Source organism: Pseudorasbora parva, chromosome 11 (assembly GCF_024679245.1).
Source record: "Pseudorasbora parva isolate DD20220531a chromosome 11, ASM2467924v1, whole genome shotgun sequence".
Taxonomy (NCBI): Eukaryota; Metazoa; Chordata; class Actinopteri; order Cypriniformes; family Gobionidae; genus Pseudorasbora; species Pseudorasbora parva.
Window position 1 is genome coordinate 1,531,377 of NC_090182.1, and position 20,222 is coordinate 1,551,598.

Below are 20,222 nucleotides of genomic sequence, written 5' to 3' on the forward strand. Positions count from 1 at the left end.
TGTAAAGCGAGCCCTGAGGGTTGTGTCAGTGTGTCACAGGGGTGAGTATCTGGGTTTGTGATAACAGGTTCTGGACTTTACATCAGCACTCTCAGAGTTCAGATCCAGGTCTCTGTTTGGTTTTCGGGCCCCTGAGGGCCTCACCTTAGGCTCGCTTCAACACCGATGACAGATTCCACAGACCACAGCTCTTATTGTGTTTATTTAGCCCGTTTGGAAACGGAGTAAAGTCAGATGTGTGGAGAGCTAGAGGCAGTGAATGAAAGAAGTGTGATCATGTTTCGACTCATTTCTTCAGAATCCACTAACTTCTAGAGATGGCACTGTAGACTCCTCCCTCGGTGTCTGTGATTGGCTCAAGGGCCATTCCCACTCAATGTGCCATCCCAGAATCCACAGCTCCTCACTTTAGTCCTGAGCCGGGAAACAGCAGCTGTGTGTGAGTGAGTACTGCTGGAGAATAATCTGGCTGAAGATAGACCGCTTTATTTTGCTAAACAGAAGGGTTATGTGTATGGTTTTGTAGTGTGAATAGTGATCAATAGTTGTAGTATGCTATTGGCATTAAGTAATGTGTGATATGTTTTAAGGTTAACACTTCTTTTAAGTTTTTTCATGATTATCATTGTGACTTTTATATTTACTGTAATTGGTCATTTATAGAGTATCTGGTGGTATAAACTATGTTTAACTCTTCAACAGCATTTAAAGTATTTCCTTTTAACCATTGAGTAGTAGTTTTGTGATGCATTAGAAAGCCTATTTTGACTCTACGTCAGCTTTGTTTACAAATCAGAAGGCTTTATATATATATACATATAGTTTTGTCGTGTGAATAGTGATCAATAGTTTACCATGATTGTTTATTGTAATGTGCTAATTGCATTAAGTGCTCTGTTTTAAGGTTAACACTTCTTAAACTTAATTTTCATGATTATTATTCTTGTGGCTTTTACATTTACTGTAATTGGTAGTTTATAGAGTATCTAGTTGTAGTGGCATAAATTATTTTTAACTCTTCAACATTCATTTTAACCATGGTTTATCGGTTTTGTGAATTGTAGGTGTTTTGTGATGCATTAGAATGCATATCTAGACTCTACGTCAGCTTTATTTACAAATCAGAAGGGTTTATATATATATGGTTTTGTAGTAACTTCGTTTTAAGGTTAACACTTCTATTAAGTTTTTCATGATTATCATTCTTGTGAGTTTCATATTGGCTGTAATTGGTAGTTTATAGAGTATCTAGTTGTAGTGGTATAAATTATTTTAACTCTTCAACAGCAGAGTAGGTTTGTTTATAGGTTTTGTGAATTGTGGATGCTTTGTGATGCATTAGAATGCCTATCTAGACTCTACGTAAAAGGAAATAGGAAAGCTCACACACAGTCATGCTCCAGGTTTTGCTTCTTCTGGTTGCTCTTATTGAGTGTCCATCCTGTTACGCCCACAATGTGGGCTCCGCTCCCCTAATTATCCAATATCGTGTCTGGGAAGAACAACCCTCGGGGACAAGGGTGGGTCGCCTCCTGGATGACCTACGTGAGCGCGGGGTGACGGGGTCACTGGAAAACTTCCAGGTCGTCCAGCATGGGCATCAACCACCAGTCACAATTGCTTCAAGGGATGGTACTGTGTCAACATTAGGAAGGCTGGATCGTGAGGAGCTTTGCTCGGGAGCAGAACTTTGTAATCTGGCATTTAGTGTGCTCTACAGGAAAGGTGGTGCTATGCATTTCCTCTCGGTTCATGTGGAGTTGATGGACCTAAATGACCACAGCCCAGTTTTCCCAAGTCTAGTGCAAGAGGTGGAGATCTCAGAGACAGCCTCGCTGAGAATGCGCATCCCTCTGGACCATGCTGTGGATCCAGATGCAGGACAAAATGGCTTGCAATATTACACCCTGTCTTCCAATCTGCACTTTGCTCTGGATGTCCGAACCCCCGGGGGCGCCGAATTAGTGGTCATCAAAGAATTAGACAGGGAGTTGCAGCCATCTTTCGAGCTGGTTCTGACAGCATGGGACAAAGGAAACCCACCAAAATCAGGCAGCACGAAAGTCATAATCACAATTCTTGACTCCAACGACAATAGCCCCATGTTTGAGGAGGCCCCGTCAGTTATTGAGCTCGCAGAGGACACAATTCGTGGGACGAGTGTTGTTAATCTCCGTGCTACAGATCCTGATCAAGGTGCTAATGGGGAGGTGGAATACTCCCTTAGTAAACACGCCCCCGCGGAAGTGCAAAGACTATTCAGCATCCATCCCAAAACAGGTGCTTTGACTTTACAAGGCCTCTTAGACTTCGAAGAAAAGAAGGTGTATGAGGTAGATATCCAAGCTCGAGATCTGGGGCCCAATGCCATCCCGTCCCACCACAAGTTGCAGGTAAAATTGCGAGATGTCAACGATAATGCCCCTCGGATACACATAACATGGACCCCAGCGAATTCCCCCGTCGCAACGGTCAAAGAAGGAGCACCAAATGGATCTTTCCTCGCTCTTGTGATGGTGTCTGATGCCGATTCTGGGGCAAATGGGCAGGTAGGAGTGCACATTCTCAGTGGATCCGGCCCCTTCAGACTCAAACAGATCCATGGAGACAATTACATGGTCGTTACCAATGATACTCTTGATCGTGAGAGACAAATGGAATATAACGTTACTCTTCTAACGCAAGACAGCGGGGATCCTCCTCTATCCTGCGTTAAGCACATGACTGTCCATGTTTTGGATGAAAACGACAACGCACCAAAGTTCACCAAAAGTCACTACCGGAGTGTCCTCAAAGAGAACAACAAACCTGGCTTTCATTTCTTGACTTTGGAGGCTAATGACGTTGACCTGGATCACAGCGGAAGGGTATCATTCTCCATTAAAGAGTCAAATGAACTTGGGACACCCACAGCATTTTTCTCTGTCCACCGCAGCAGTGGGGCTGTAACTGTCCAACAAAAATTAGACTATGAGGAATCCCATTCCTACTCTTTTATTGTGGAGGCTGTAGATCAAGGACACCCACCAATGACCAGTAGTGCAACAGTGGAGGTCGAGATACTGGACGTTAATGATAATTACCCCGTAATTCATGAGCCTACACCCAAGAAGGGAGTTGCATTGCTAAGTGTCCCAGTGAATGTGGACAAAGGGGAGATTGTGACTGAACTTGGAGATAAAGCTCTGGAGGATAACTTCCACAAACCAAGAAATTACTCTTCCCTCAACAAGCCCGAAGGTTTTCTGGCCACTACCATTCGGGCCAGTGATCCAGATTCTGGTCTCAATGGAAGACTCAGTTTTAGTATAACAGATGGCAACCCTTCTAGCATATTTTTTCTGGACAAAACCTCTGGACAGCTCTATGTGAACACGTCTAACGCCACAGAACTGATTGGCAGAACTTTTAAGCTGGGCGTAGCGGTATCTGATATGGGAACACCTATGCTAACCACAAGAGCCACTTTGGAAGTAACTTTCATCAACTTTCGTGATCACCTGAAGAACTTGTCTCACGATAACCAGGCCCAGTACAGTAACACAATGCTTTTGGCCATTTGCCTTGGATCAACCTGCTTGGTTTTATTTCTAGCCATTGCTTTGGCCAAGACATTCTGTCATCCTGACAAACGGGACAACCGTGCTTACAATTGTAGACAAGCCGAGTCAACCTACACCCGCCACCCACGTCGGCCTCAAAAGCACATTCGCAAGACTGACATCCAGTTGGTTCCGGCGCTTCGAGGTCGCAAAGAAACCCCACAAGAAGATGAAGCTGAGGCACTGCCATCTACAGCACCCTTAGTGGAAAAACCAAACCCACATGGCCAGTTTACCCTAACACCAACTCTTGCGCGAATGACCCAAAATCAAGCTCATATGGAAATGGATGGGAATCCACCGCTCACTCAAAGCAAGATACTCAGAAAGCCCGGGAGCATAGAGTGGAATGGAGCACTTCCTTATAGCCCAGGCACACCATATCGAACCCTGCAAAAGACCAGGAATTCGTCCTCCTCATCTTTCGCAAACTCACAGACCAGCACTCTCAGACGCAACAAAACCGACGAAGTCAAGCCCACTACCATCGACCCCTCACAAAGTATAGCTTCACTTCCTAGCAATCAAGCCACATTACGGAGACCGAAAACCATGGAAAGAAGAGGAAGGATGGACGAGTCGGACCACAGGCAGATCCTAAGGAACCTTGTTCGGCTTTCAATGGCGGCCTATGCAGAGAACGGCTCTATTGAACTGTCCTCTGCCTCACCAGAGGTGCAAGTAAGATACTTATTTTTACTATTTTAACATTTCAGATATACATTAGACCAACTTTGAAGGGTATCGTCTTCAATGTCAAGGCACTCCAGTTCATATAATCTCAAGTAGATGATAGTTTTCCCATTCCACTGGATACTGGATATCTATAGCGGCCTAAGGGGACAGTTGACAGATGATGAAGGCATGATGAAGTGTATTCAGACACAGTTCAGTGTCACACAGTAACTTAAACCTTTAATATGCCTCGGGAGAAAACGCTGCCAATCTTCAAAGTTATCACATTACAGAGTCCGACTGAGTGTGAGAAGAAAATAATGATTTGTTGCATGTTTGAGGGGGCAGCTACTTAGATACTTCTGCAGAGTAATATTATCCTTCTCAGGCATGTATGGGCTGGAGGGAGTCTGCAACAAATTGCTTGTACTGATCTGATTCTCATTAAAGGGATAGTTCAGCCATAAATGAGCCTGTGATGTTTATCTGCAGGGCGTCCGAGATGTAGGTGTGTGTGTTTCTTCAGGAGAACACAAATGAAGATTTTTTAACTCAGCCGTTGCTCGTATAATGCGTGTCAATGGGGTGTGTTTCTATGAGAGTAAAACACACACACACACACATACGAGTCCATATTAAACCCTGAGGCTCGTGGAGACACACTGATGTCTTAAGACACGAAACGAGCGCTTTCTGCCAGAAACACAACAGTATTTGTGTTATTTTACCTCATATCAGACGAATCTCATCTAGTGTTCCCAGCGCCATTACTTCTGCCGGAGAAGGTCAAAATATCAGCGCGATCATAGATATATTTACATAGATTCCTCGTTAGTGTCTGCATTGCAAAAAATGAATTTCTTACTTGTTTCAGAAACAAGAGTTTTTGTCTTGTTTCTAGTCCAAACATCTACAAATTCTTAACTTGAGGAAAAAATAACTCAAAATGAAGAGAGTTTTTCCTTAAAATAAGATAAATAATCTGCCAATGGGGTGAGAAAAATAATCTTAATTCAAACAGAAAACAAGATTATTATTCTCACCCCATTGGCAGATTATTTATCTTATTTAAGGCAAAAACTCTCTTCATTTTGAGTTTTTTTTTTTTCCAAAACAAGACAATTTTTACTTGTCTAGTAAATGTTTCTTAATGTAAGAATTTTTAGATATTTTGACTAGAAACAAGACAATAATACTGAGTAAGAGAAGCATACATAAATATATCTATGATCGCGCTGATATTTTGACCTCACTCACCAGAAGTAATGGCGCTGGGAACACTAGATGAGATTCGTCTGATATGAGGTAAAATAACACAAATACTGTTGTGTTTCTGTCAGAAAGCGATCGTTTCGTGTCTTAAGACATCAGTGTGTCTCCACGAGCCTCAGGGTTTAATATGGACTCGTATGTGTGTGTGTGTGTGTTTTACTCTCATAGAAACACACCCCATTGACACGCATTATACGAGCAACGGCTGAGTTAAAATCTTCATTTGTGTTCTCCTGAAGAAACAAACACACCCACATCTGGGACGCCCTGTAGATAAACAACACAGGCTCATTTTGGGGGCAACTATCCCTTTAAATAAAAATAAAAAACTGGAAAATAGAAGAGAGAATAACTACATTTCACCAGTTTATATTTCACAATAGCCAAAAGTGCTGTGCTAGTCAAACGGTGTATCCTTTGGGTCCACCCAGATGCTTACCTCCACCAAAGCGTTCAGCAGAAACAAAAGGTCCTGGCACAGGTTCGAGTCCTCACGTGAATTAGTCAGGAAGAGCGTGGATCCTGACCTCCCTTTCTCTTTCTTTCTCTTTTCCTCCTCTCTAATCCACCCTCCCTCACTCGCTTGGCCCAGTTGGCAAATTAGACCTGTGGCGGCTGCAGAGGAAAAGGGCCGAAATGTCAGCCAAGGCTGGGTTTCTTATGTGCATCCTGGAAGGAAATAGGCTCTAGAAGAATAGACCCTGTGTAGAAACAGCTTCCTGCCTCCCCATCAGCCCTTCCACAACTCTAAATTAAAGGGTTGTCTGCATGCGATTTGACTTATTTAACTTTAGTTAGTGTGTAATGTCGCTGCTTGAGCATTAACAGTCTCTGCAAAGTTACAGCGCTGAAAGTTCACTGCAAACGGAGATATTGTCTTTTAAAGTGACGGCAGTTTATTGCCTACAGAAATGGCTGCTTTGGACTACAACGAGCTTCTTCCTGGGTTGGTGACATCATAAACCCTCGCTAGTCTCCGCAGATGTGACTTCTGCCCGTAATGGGAAGGGGCGTGGCCTTAACCTGTGCTTCAGCCAATAAAAATACAGGAAACTACATCTGACCAATCTAAGACCATTGCGTTTTTCAGAGGGAGGGGCTTCATAGAAGCAGGAAGCAGACGAGCCGTTCAAAGGACAGACAGTGGTGTGGAATAAAGGGAGGATAGAAGAAAAATACAGCGTTTAAAAAAGTATTAAGACATGTTATACTGCGCCCCATAAACACAACCAAGCCTAGAATAAAAACACAGAACCGCCGCTTCAACAAACTCACTAACCCATTTTCCCATCCCAGAATGATTAATGTAGGCTGGCCGTCTATGTTGTTGTAGCTTAAACAAATTACGGCCTTCAAACTTGTCAGCCATTGGACATGTGGGGGTTCATCTTGAAGAAGTCTGGCTTCTCCCAAGGAGTTTTGCTTTTAAAATAAATATCAAATATCTTAATATCCAAATAAAATGAATTACTAAATGAACTATACCAATGATCTGCCAACATTGTCTCTCTCTGATAAATTAAAATAAGCTGATAACATCACTGTTTACTCCAGAACGACTGTACAGCCAAATCTAATTCTGCTGCAGTATTGCCCTGTTTGACACTGAAGCTGCTCAAATTTTTATGATGCATTGTGTGTGTTTTTAATTGTACAGCAGGTGTCTCAGCTCCTGTCTCTTTTGCATCAAGGACAACTTCAGCCTCGACCCAATTTCCGAGGAAACAAGTATTCGCACAGAACCGGCCGGTAAACCTTTTTTTATCCTCCTTTTGACCATTTCTCTTGACTAAATAAACACAGTGCTCATCCCTGAGCTAAAGCAATACCACAATAACCACACTAGCCATCTTAGTCAGGTTACCAGAGTTGAGATTTTATCCGGTATATTTCTGGGAAGTAGCCGTCAGTCAGTGAGTATGAGGGCTTCACACACAGATTGGTATCCAGATGAATCCACAACTGTTTATAATTTAACTTATGTTCATTTTAGAGTCAAGGATAGACTGTGATTCATCTGTGCAAGACTCGGCTTGCTGAACACAAAGACATCAGTCAGCCACGCTTCCTTTTGCTGTGTGCTGTATGGTTTGAGTTTCAGTGTTAGCTCACAGTAAAATCCCAGAACATTATTTAACTGATTAGAGATAATAACATACCTGATATTCCCTGACAAAAGGCATTGTGCCGGCACCCTAGTACAGTGATGGAGCTTCAATATCCCATAGTACTGAATGATCACCATATTAAAATAAAATGGTGCTAGAATGGATACACTGGAAAATTGAAAATTTTCAAGTGACTGATCACATCTAAAATTTTTAGTTTGCCAAATTAAATTTCTGTGAATTAAATTGCATCAATTAACCGAAAATCAATTTGGCCAACTGAAAAATTTAGATGTGATCAGTCACTTGAAAATGTTCAATTGGAGACCTGATTTTTGGAGGTTTTTTTGTATTCCATCATGGATGTGTCTAAATAGTATCCTGGCACCATAATACAAGTCTATACTCTACATGATACAGATTTGCCATACACTCTATTCAACCCATGTTTGGGTCAAATATGCACTGTACAAAAATTGTTTAAAAAATAAGTTTCCTGGTTGCCTTAACATTTTGAGTTCATTGAAATTTTGAGTTAATACAATGAACATTTTTTGAGATTTAACAACCTTTATTAAAAGATTATTAAAAGATGTTGTAAGCATATTGGGTAACTGTGTGTTTTATTTCTGATGACGGAGCCAAATTGTGCTATTTTCATGATTTATCACATTTTTTATGTGGTTCAGATACAATAATATTTTGAGTTTCTATTTATTAAACAAATTTCCTTCATTGTATCAACTCAAATTTTTAATTTCAATAAACTCAAAATTTTAAGGCAACCAGGTTACTTACTTTTTTAAGTTAAACCAACAAAAAACAACCAACATTTTTTACAGTGTACAATGACATTTTTGAGAATCGACAACCTTTATTCAAATATTATTAAAAATTATTTTGTAAGCATATTGGGTAATTGTGTGTTTTATTTGTGATGACGCAGTGAAACATACCAAATTGTGCTATTTTCATGATTTAGCACATTTTTTATGTGGTTCAGATTCAATAATATTTTGAGTTTCTCAAACTCAACTCAAATTTTTAATTTCAATAAACTCAAAATTTTAAGGCAACCAGGTTACTTAATTTTTGAAGTTAAACCAACTAAATAAAATTTACAAAATTAATAAAATAAACAAAAGCGTAATTAAATTCAACTTTTGTGTTGGTCCACACACTGTAAAAACAAATAAAAATGCAGGTGTCCAATTGAAAATTTTCTAGTGACTGATCTCATCTAAATTTTTCAGTTGGCCGAATATAATTTCTGTGAATTGAAGCAATGGGATCAGTCACGAAATTCTTCAATTGGAGACCTGCATGTTTTTTACAGTATATGTAACCCAAACATGGGTTGAAACAACCCAGTATTTTTGAGTGTGAGCAGTTCATCTGCCAGTCCTCCCACATTTCAAACTTCAGTTTGCTTGCATATTTGCTCATCTTTCTGAGCTCTTTGCTTTCTAATTCTCGTTGTGTCCTGTAGGTCAGGAGCGCAGGATGCTGATTGGCTGAGCACTAAAGACAGCGGTCATGGCGAGAGTGAATTGGGTGATATGGACTGGGAAACTGGCAGAGACTCGCCGGTCGACCCCTTATATGAAGAAGGCCTCAATAATCTGCTGGCATCGGGTAAGTGCTCATACTTTTAAAACCTTTAATATTTTAACGAGTCTACTGATATGTTTAATTAAAGGGATAGTACACCCAAAAATTACACTTCTGTCATCATTCGCTCAACCTCATGTTGCTCCAAACCGACTCAAATTAAGATATTTCGTTTGTGTCTATAAATTGGAAATCCACACAACCAAAACTTTTTCATGTGTCAAAAAGTACAGTCTGAAAAAAAAATGTTTTTATTTTGTTGGTTTAACTTAATAAAGTAAGTAACCAGGTTGCCTTAAAATTTTGAGTTTATTGAAATAAAAAATTTGAGTTGATACAATGAAGGAAATTTGTTTAATAAATAGAAACTCAAAATATTATTGTCTCTGAACCACATAAAAAATGTGATAAATCATGAAAATAGCACAATGTGGCTGCGTCATCACAAATAAAACACACAATTACCCAAAATGCTTACAAAATCTTTTAATATTTGAATAAAGGTTGTCGAATCTCAAAAAATTATGAGTTTATTGTATTAACTCATAATTTTAATTTCAATGAACTCAAAATTTTAAGGCAGCCAGGTAACATTTTTTCTAAGTATTTTTTTACAGTGCATGATGTGTGATCCTTTAATTTAGGTTTTTAATTTAATCAACGCACAATCGCACATGCTTGCTTGATTCGCATTGCATTAGTTCTCATTGGTCAAGCACTTTTGTACTGTAAAAAGAAAAGAAAAGTTGAAAACTTAAAAACGCCGTGCAGCAAGTTACCTTACAATTTTGAGTTTACTCGACTTTTACAAAGTAGTTCACTCAACTCAATTAACCGAGTGAGGTCACATGACTCCCAATTTAAGATCTTTTGTTCAGCTGATTGAGTTTTATTGTGTTTTATTTTGTGTTGAATTTTTTTGTCACCATCATGGTGATTAGTGTTTAGTTGGGCAGTTTGATGACTATTGTGTACGCTGTAAAAACATATTTAGAAAAAAAGTTTCCTGGTTGCCTTACAATTTTGAGTTAATATAATGAACATTTTTTTGAGATTTGACAACCTTTATTATAATATTAAAAGATTCTGTAAGCATATTGGCTAATTGTGTGTGATTTATTTCTGATGACGCAGCCAAATAGTGCTATTTTCATGATTTATTAAAAAATATATGTGGTTAAGGTACAATATTATTTGAGTTTCTATTTATTAAACAAATTTCCTTCATTGCATCAACTCAAAATTTTTATTTCAATAAACTCAAAACTTTAGGGCAACCAGGTTACTTACTTTTTTAAGTTAAACCAACAAAAACCAACAAATGTTTTTTACAGTGTAGTGGTTTAATTCACTGAGTTTAATATGAGCAATATACTATTAACTCATTTTTTTGTGTGTGATGAAAAGATCCAGTGTGGTTTAATCAGAAAAGCTGAATAAGGTTTAAAACTGATTGTACTTTAAGCACTTTGACCTCCTGTGAGATTTAATCATCAATAATCAGCGTATGGATCTCAAAAATGGTGACATGCTTTATGCTGCAATGCATGCTGGGAGAATGAGTTGTGCACCCAGAATGCATTGTTAACTTGTTGCAACTTGTATGCTTGCAGTTACAAATCAAATCTACAATTAATTCTAGGTTTGGCCAACAATTGTTGAACCAACGTCTTGTCACTGGTTAAGCCAAGTTTTTTTGTATTTTATTGTCCAGTTAACTAAAACAATCATTAGTGTACATTTTTGTGAGTTGGATTTTTTACAGTGTGTTTGTAGCACACTTTATATTCAGGAAAAACAGCACTGTCGCTCATATGGTGTGACTTGATAATTTACTGCAAAATTACAGTTCTGTCCTTACTACACTGCAAAAATGCTCTTCTTTAGTATTTTTTTTGTCTTGCTTTCAGTCCAAATATCTAAAAAATCTTAAATCAAGATGCATTTACTAGATCAGTAAAACCACATAAGAGATTTTTTCTTGTTTTGTTAAAAATAAAATCTAAATGAAGAGAGTTTTTGCTTAAAACAGGCAAAATGATCTGCCAATGGGGTGAGGAGAATAAACTTATTTCTGTTTGGGACAGAAACAAGAAACAAGATTTCAATCAGAAATAAGATTATAAAATAAGATCATGTGCAATTTAATTTCCCCAAAACAAGCAAAAATCTAGAAGATTTAGTAAAAGCATCTTGATTTAAGAATTGTTAGATATTTAGACGAAAAACAAGACAAAATTATTTACACTCTAAAAATGCTGGGTTAAAAACAACCCAAGTTGGGTTGAAAATGGACAAACCCAGAAATTGGGTTGTTTGAACCCAGTGAATGGACGCATTCAAACAACCCAATTTCTGGGTTTGTCCATTTTAAACCCAACTTGGGTTGTTTTTAACCCAGCATTTTTAGAGTGTAAGTAAGAAGAGCAGTGTTTGCAGTGTATTTAATTTAATTTATTAATGTATAAACATTGATCTTTGCACATGTGGCGCACACTGAATATGGTGAACAGAAAATATGCAAACCGCTGTTGGGGTAAATATCAGCCCTTTCTAACGCTGCAAAAATTAAAGTTAAATTAGAGGAGCAGAGCTAACTGAACTGTGTAAAGTGAAGTCAGGCGATTGTGTTTGTGAATGTAATACAGGATTTACTACTTGTTAGGTGATTTCCAGATCTCTATCATCCTGTTTACTACGTTTCTTAATAAACAGTCCAGTAAGACAACAAATAAAGCATCCGTGTGTAAAGTAGGCCGATTTCTGCCGCTGTGTTTCCTTTGCCTATGTTTAGAGTAAATGTTTGAGTAGTTCCTTCCATCTATTGTTCTGAGATTTAGCACGGGGGACCTTTTTTGTTCTCCTGAATTAACGGTCTGGTTTGTTTTCTCTGTTTTATCTCTCTGATGCCTGAGGGGTTTTACCTCAATCTCTGTTTCACCAAATCAAAGATCCATGGTGAATGATTTTAAACACCACTGTCTCTGAGATCTCACACTCGCGTCCAAACACTAGTCTTCATAGGTGTCCCAAAGTTGCCTTTTAAAATGTCCCATTATGCTTTTTCTACATTTCATGAAGTGTGTAATGAAGAGTTTGTGAATTTAAAGTTTGCAATGTTGTGTGAATCACGCTACAGATGGCAGACAGTCAGTGTTGTGTTCTTTCTGAAGCATGCAGATACATATTCCCTCTCTGCTTCTGGAGTCATCTCAGTCTTAACCCCTGACTCACACACACACACACCTGCTCACACGGCTATTCACATGTCCTTGGGCTCTTCACGTCATGCCTTAACCCTTATTGTTAACACAGGGCAGGTCGTGTGTGTGTGTGTGTGTTATGCATACCCTAAGGACAGAGAAGGTGCGAGTGTGTTGTGCCGTTTGCATTACAACCCTTTCTGTTACTCGTGTTTACGGTTAGAGTTATTAATCTTCAGTGTGTAAAGCCTATCGCACTGACACACTAAAGCAGACGTGCTATCGTTTTACCAAGAGCTCAGACTCACTGGAAGGCTATAGTGGTGATAAAGCTGCACTGATTTACGACCCGTTCACAGCCAGAATATAACGCCAACTCTAAAGATTGTCTAGTTTTCCGAGTGGTGAGCTTGTGAAAGTGTAGCCGTCTGAATGTCACACACATGTCAGTGTAAAGTCTGCTGCTGGCTGTTTGGATGTGGTTGGACTTTAACCATGTCTGTGGGTTAATGAGTTTAACAGTCTTAGATGAAATAACGATGCCACCATTTCCCGCCGTAGCGAATGATGAGGCTCTGTAAGAAGGAGATTTGTGAAATAAAAGCCAGAAATGCATGATGGCTCCTCTAATAACCTGAATAATAGCGTGAAGCGGTGAGGAAGTGGTGGAGCTGAGGCGGTTCTGATGTGGCTGTGTGGGCTCGTTTCGTTTTATCAGATCTTTACTCACACAAGCTGAGCTCCACATCTTTAATTAAGACCCACGCACAAGAACAAAACGCTCGAGAAAGACTTGTGCTCTTTGTAGTGGAAAAGGCTTCTTTAGATGCTCTTCATACTGAGCAGAAAATGCAAACTATCCTCCAAAAAAACGACTCTACAGGTCGTTTCTCAAGCACCTTATTACGAACACTCCCCTAAAGGATTATTAGGAACACACACTAATCCTGTGTTTGACCCTTTGGCCTTCAGAACTGCCTTAATTCTCCGTGGCATTGATCAACAAGCTGCTGAAAGCATTCTTTAGAAATGTCGGCCCATATTGATAGGAGAGCATCTTGCAGTTGATGGAGATTTGTGGGATGCACATCCAGGGCACGAAGCTCCCGTTCCACCACATCCCAAAGATGCTCTATTGGGTTGAGATCTGGGGACTGTGGCGGCCATTTTAGTTCAGTCAACTCATTGGCATGTTCAAGAAACCAATCTGAAATGATTTGAGCTTTGTGACATGGTGCATTATCCTGCTGGAAGTAGCCATCAGAGGATGGGCACATGGTGGTCATAAAGGGATGGACATGGTCAGAAACAATGCTCAGGTAGGCCGTGGCATTTAAACGATGCCCAATTGGCACTAAGGGGCCTAAAGTGTGCCAAGAAAACATCCCCCACACCATTACACCACCACCACCAGCCTGCACAGTGGGAACAAGGCATGATGGATCCATGTTCTCATTCTGTTTACGCCAAATTCTGACTCTACCATCTGAATGTCTCAACAGAAATCGAGACTCATCAGACCAGGCAACATTTCTCCAGTCTTCATCTGTCCAATTTTGGTGAGCTTGTGCAAATTGTCGCCTCTTTTTCCTATTTGTAGTGGAGATGAGTGGTACCCGGTGGGGTCTTCTGCTGTTGTAGCCCATCCGCCTCAATGTTGTGTGTGTTGTGGCTTCACAAATGCTTTGCTGCATACCTTGGTTGTAACGAGTGGTTATTTCAGTCAAAGTTGCTCTTCTATCAGCTTGAATCAGTCGGCCCATTCTCCTCTGACCTCGAGCATCAACAAGGCATTTTCTCCCAGAGGACTGCTGCATACTGGATGCTCTTCCCTTTTCACACCATTCTCTGTAAACCCTAGAAATGGTTGTGTGTGAAAATCCCAGTAACTGAGCAGATTGTGAAATACTCAGACCGGCCCGTCTGGCACCAACAACCATGCCACGCTCAAAACGGCTTAAATCACCTTTCTTTCCCATTCTGACATTCAGTTTGGAGTTCAGGAGATTGTCTTGACCAGGACCACACCCCTAAATGCACTGAAGAACTGCCATGTGATTGGCTGATTAGATCATTGCATTAATGAGAAACTGAACAGGTGTTCCTAATAATCCTTTAGGTGAGTGTAGTTTGCAATGCTTTACCAATTGAGCTATACAAAACCTGAAATATTTCGCAGATAAAAAAGGAAAAATGCTTTAAAATAAAAGTGTCCTATTGTCATTATGAGCACAACTTTAGTAAACGCTCCTATGGGTCGTATTTCAAGGAAGTGACAAACGACCTTTATAGAATGCCATGTCTATGAAAGCACCATCTCGTTCTGTGCCATCTTCACTGATCAGGAACCATTTCTCCACTATAAAGAACATTCTGTGCAATGGCATGCTGAGTTCTTCATGTTTAAGAAGCTTCGCTCACACACAAACACAGAAAACCTGTGAATTACAGTCGAGTTATAACACAATTTAAGCTTATTCACTTAAGCAAGTATCTGTGGAATGTTTCTGGCTTGATGAAGGTGCTTTCCTTGTTTACTGCGGCACTGAATCTTTATCCTGAGTGTCATTTTAAGAGCCGCTGTGCTGTCAGTACTGATGAAGAGGAAATGCCTGTTTACTGTAGTAAAGATAAATGCTCACCTCGTCCTGGTATTTCCTGTTTATCATCTGCACAAACTCAAACGGGTAAACAAAGGAAGATTCGGGCAGGTTCTGCAGCCTTCAAAAACATTATCTATAGGCTAATCAATGTGTATACTTTAAAGCTGCATTTATGGTCAGGTTATTTGTTTTGTAGGTATTCTTTGCACTCACTTTATTTGAGCTTTCTGGGCCATAGTGATCTTTTCACTGTAATATGAAAATATTGCCATTATTTACTCACGCTCAAGTTATTCGAAAACTGTGAATATTTTGGAAAATATTTGTTATTTTATCCACTTTCAACCATTAAAAAGTATGTTAAACAACAACAGGAACATAATGAAAGTAGATGATGTGTGCTATATTAGTCAGTGAAAAAAATAATAGATTACATAAAGACTATATTACTCTTAGAAGAAAGGTTCATATTACACATTTTTTAAGTGACAGCAGCTTTATAAAGAGCTTTGTAACTTTAGTATTTAAATGAGTTTAAGTTAGTCGTCTGCTAGTGTGTCAGATGGAGCGTCACTGACTGGCTTAAACCATGATGGCATAATGTGCATTTATACAACTATAATACAATAATGCGGAGACATAATAAAGGAAATTTACTTTTGATAACAAATACTTCTGTACTTTTACTCCAGTAAAAATCTGTTTTTACAACTTTCACTTGTAACGGAGTAATATTTGACCAGCAGTACTTTAACTTTTACTCAAGTAATGAAGATGTGTATTTCCCCAACCGTTTGAAGAACCCACTGAACCTTTATGTCTAAGAGTGTATATCATGTATATTGATTCATGATTCAGATCGTCAATGTCACGTGATTTCAGCAGTTTGACACGCGATCCGAATCATGAATCGATTCGCTGATTCATAACCGTTTGAATCTTTATTTGAGGATTGAACACAAACGCGGAAGAGAAGCCAATGCTGAATAAAGTCGTAGTTTTTGTTATTTTTGGACCCAAATGTATTTTGGATGCTTCAAGAGACTCTAATTAACCCACTGATGTCTCATATGGACTACTGTGATGATGTTTTTATTCCCTTTCTGGACATGGACAGTATAGTGTGCATACACTTGCATACGCTCTCGGACTAAATATAAAATATCTTAAACTGTGTGTGAAGATGAACGGAGGTCTTACGGGTGTGGAGCGACATTAGGGAGACGAGTTAATGACAGACATTACATTTTTGGGTCATCTAACCCTTTAAGAGATCAACTCAATGATAACCGAGTGTCTAATCTGTCGTTCCAGACGATGTGTTCTCAGATATTCCCGATCCGGCGTGGATGGCTCGTCTTTCTCTTCCTCTCACCACAGACTACCATGAGAACCTGTTTGTCCCGGACGGGCCGCCCCATGACGCCAATCTTGATGACTCCAGCTTCTCCACGTTTGGTAAAAGCCCAGAGAAGCGCGGGCTGGGCGGCAGGGCCCTAATGTCAGAGGTCAGCTCTCTGTTTGAGATGCTGTTGACCCAGAAGGCCGAAGCCCAATCATGTCCTCCCGCAGATGTGCTTTATAGACTCTCGGCCGCTTACAGACGCTCGCTCGGCCTGGACGCATCAGCCACCACACGCCAGCAATCTCCCATAACGCAATATGCCAACCCTATGCCATAACAGCAGCATTTGTGCAAGCCTCTGGAACACTGGCCCCTAAACCCCTGTCAAGCGGCCCTTCTAACCAGGTCTGTCTGGAACAGGCCATGACAAGACTCTTACGGATTGTTTGCTAGTTCTTTCATATATTCTTGTGCCTAATTCGTGAGCTCTGAACTGTTGATGTGTATGTAACAAATGTATTCTTTAAGGATAAATCCCTTGAGATGCATCATCTCGTTTTCAAGGGGGTCCTAATACATTTAGATGTATGCCTTTATCTAAAGCGACTTATAGCTGAGGAGTATAGGAAGCGATTTAGCGAAGAAGCGCAAAAAGTGCCTTAAATACAAAGATTTGGATATTACTCAAGAGTAGCAAAAACTAGAATAGGGAGGGAAACGAGAAACATAAATGTTATACACAGCATTAAATAATAAAACAATAACAACAGTCATATTATCCCAAACCAACAGACATACCACTACACAATTAGCCCCCTAAAAATGAAAAATAGATTTGTTGCCAAACATTAATAAGTAGTATGCTCATATCCTCCAGGACAGTTACAAGTTTCGACACAACAGAATAAACATTTTTTAACGATATAATATATGTATGAGGATAAACGAGTCTCTCTTTGGGAAGCATATGTTTATATCTGCCTGAAGCGTAACACCAGGGCATACTGCACACAACTAGGATAAGGGATTGAGCCGGGATATCTTGGGGATCCTGCTAATATCGTTATCTTTGGTTATCGTTCAGTGTGAGTGTACGTTTACACCACAGCGGTGTACTAAATTTAGCATAAAGACGACAAGATCACCAAGATATCAATCAATGTGCATTTATAGAGCACATTTAAACACAACAAAGGTTGACCAAAGTGCTGTACAAGGTATACAAGTAAAACAAGAAAATAAAGAAGTAAAAGAACGAGAACAGGCACACAAATAAACAATCAACAATAAAGAAGGAGAGCCAAGATAGCATACTAAGCAGTGTTAATAGCCAATGAAAAGAAATATGTCTTGAGATGAGATATCCCGGATTAATCCCTCATCCTAGTTTTGTGCAATAGGCCCCTGGACACTAAATCTGCAGGTCTGAGAACAGCGCCCACTGCTGGCTGTTTTGCTCATTTTCACTTCTCTAATGCGAAGATTAATTTGTCACATAAAAGTTTCTCCAGTCAAACATGTAGAAATAAGCCGAACACTGTAAATACTGCGAAGCACTGACGACGATTCAGTCACGCTCTGAATGTTTTTCCTCTTTTTCTTTGAATGCCATAAGTTATTGATATCAAAAACAAAGATGTATAATTTTTTTTTTGCAATATAATTTTGTATATGTGTAGTGCTTTTTTAAAATTCATAATTGTGTGCACTTTTTCTGTTTGTAAACCATGTAAGCGAAATAAATAATTTCATGAACTTGTGCAATTTTTATTTTTTCAACCCTAAAGTCCCAATGAGTTCAAAATTGAATAATAATAATAATACAAATATTAATTTGAACTGCTTTTTTATTGAACTGTTAAACACATCTTGCAGTTGGATATATTATATTTGACACATCAGACGTTTATGTTTCATAAGTAAAAACTGAGCAAAAATATACAGTTTGGTGCAGATGCTTATATTAAAATGGCCAAAAATAAGATGTAATTCTAAAGCTTGTAATGTATATAAATTAGATAACAAAATGTAAGAGTAATTACATAAAATCCATATACATATATGCCAATAATGTCTTAGAAAGATGACATTTAATGCCTAATAGTTTTATGATCTGTAGTTTTAAAACATATAATGCAATGCAGTGATGATTAAGAGATGAACTAATAAACCTTCCTCAAAAGCCTGGTGGTCATATTTGATACACTTCATACCACCAGAGTTCAGTAATACCTGCATTGAATATCATAGCATATGACAGATTCCCAGTCAACTTGAGGACGATGGGCTCCCCCTGCTGGATCTTCTAAAGTTTGATCAATCCAAGCCAGTAAGAGTAAGATAATTATTGTAATTTTAAAAGTACAACAACATTTACGGTGGCAACTCTTAGACACATTTAAAACAATATATAGAGTACAACAGGGCTAAAGGCTCCACGGGGCTTAAGGCTCCTTTGATTTTATTTTTCCTCTAAACCATTAGATGGCACAAAAACTTGCCTCAGCACTTTCCAAAACATCCGCTTTTCGAGATGCTCGTGGAGATTCGTCTGATCTTTGCAGCGAACTCAGGCAACAGCGCAAAGTTGATTCTGCTCTCGTTTGATCTAAAATTTGATGTTTTAATGTTGTAGATTTAAGTAGCAAATCAGAATCACTAAAATTATTGAATATATTTAGAAACAAAGGTATTGTTAATGTTTGTTAGTTTTGTTCAAGTTAATTCATTACATCTCAGACACACAATAATGTAATAATTGGTCTGTTGGTTAAGTTATTAATAAGGCTAATCTCAGTCATTAATTATTGATTACTTAATAAGGAACTATCTCCTAAATTCAATGTTACTTACTTATTAGTTCAGCTTGTTTCTATATTAGTTAATAGCAGTAGCTGAAGTGTTAATGTAGTGCTACTCGTTAGTCCTGCATTACTTCCTGCATAGTTATCTATTAAAGGTGCACTATGTAGTATTTTTGCAGAAAAATATCCACAAACCACTAGGCCGGTGTTATATATTTTGTTCAGTTGAGTACTAACAATATCCCAGATGTTTCTAACTATTTGTAAATTGTGAGAAAATTGCTATTTTAACTAAGGACCGGGACGTGTCAGTGTAGCGTTTGAGGGAGTCGCCTGTCAATCGCGTCATATCTGCGCTACCCTCGGTTTCGGCTTTTATTTGGCAGGAGCGCTTTACTCTTAGCAGTGTGAACAAGTGAACGCACGGAGTAACGTCATAACATCATTTTAAACACACTTAAATGTATCTAATATGATAAACAGAGCTGCATTACCTCATAATCATAACCGGAAGAGCGGATCTGTGCAGGCGCCCGGTGACTGTCTCCCGTCCCGACATAATATTAGTCCCGGTATTCGCGAGGCGGTATTTGTTTAACCATCGCTCCAGCGGCCGTGCTCAGCTCCACAACACTCGGTCCTGCTCTGCTTCACTACAGTAACGTTAATAACCGCATGCATGAACGTGATTTCTGCCCGATTCCTATTTTCCACCGGCTGTGATGTGAAGACCACATCTCCCAAGATGCTGCGCTCACACTTTGCGTCATCAAACTACGCATTTGTTTTGAATAGGCGCCCTCCAGTGGACGGAAAGTTGCATAGTGCACCTTTAATAACGGACCATTATTCTAAAGTGTTACAGTAAATCCTATTTGCTGCTCTGTTACAACACTTCATGCTGTCATCAGTTCACATCAGTCATTGCTAATTGCTTCATGATTAAATGAGTGATTAAATATGATTTCTTCTATTGCTCTACTCAATTTTAAGTTTCTT

At 39.2% G+C, this 20,222-nt stretch overlaps 1 protein-coding gene across 1 annotated transcript; it reads left to right on the forward strand.

The window, feature by feature from the left end:
* The first annotated feature begins 425 nt into the window (after nucleotides 1–425).
* Nucleotides 426–18,152, forward strand: pcdh12 (protocadherin 12). Its single transcript, XM_067456757.1, has 4 exons — nucleotides 426–4,283; nucleotides 7,207–7,298; nucleotides 9,147–9,292; nucleotides 16,389–18,152. The coding sequence occupies exons 1-4, from the start codon at nucleotides 1,395–1,397 to the stop codon at nucleotides 16,754–16,756; spliced, it is 3,495 nt and encodes a 1,164-aa protein (XP_067312858.1). The 5' UTR covers nucleotides 426–1,394; the 3' UTR covers nucleotides 16,757–18,152.
* The last annotated feature ends 2,070 nt before the right edge of the window (nucleotides 18,153–20,222 follow it).

What these genes read in the sequence shown, in the direction of transcription:
- pcdh12 (XM_067456757.1), top strand. Translation starts at nt 1,395, where the DNA reads ATGCTCCAGGTTTTGCTTCTTCTGGTTGCTCTTATTGAGTGTCCATCC. An exon ending in CTGCCTCACCAGAGGTGCAA is followed by an intron (nt 4,284 to 7,206) that starts GTAAGATACTTA and finishes TTAATTGTACAG; the next exon opens with CAGGTGTCTCAGCTCCTGTC. An exon ending in CAATAATCTGCTGGCATCGG is followed by an intron (nt 9,293 to 16,388) that starts GTAAGTGCTCAT and finishes CTGTCGTTCCAG; the next exon opens with ACGATGTGTTCTCAGATATT.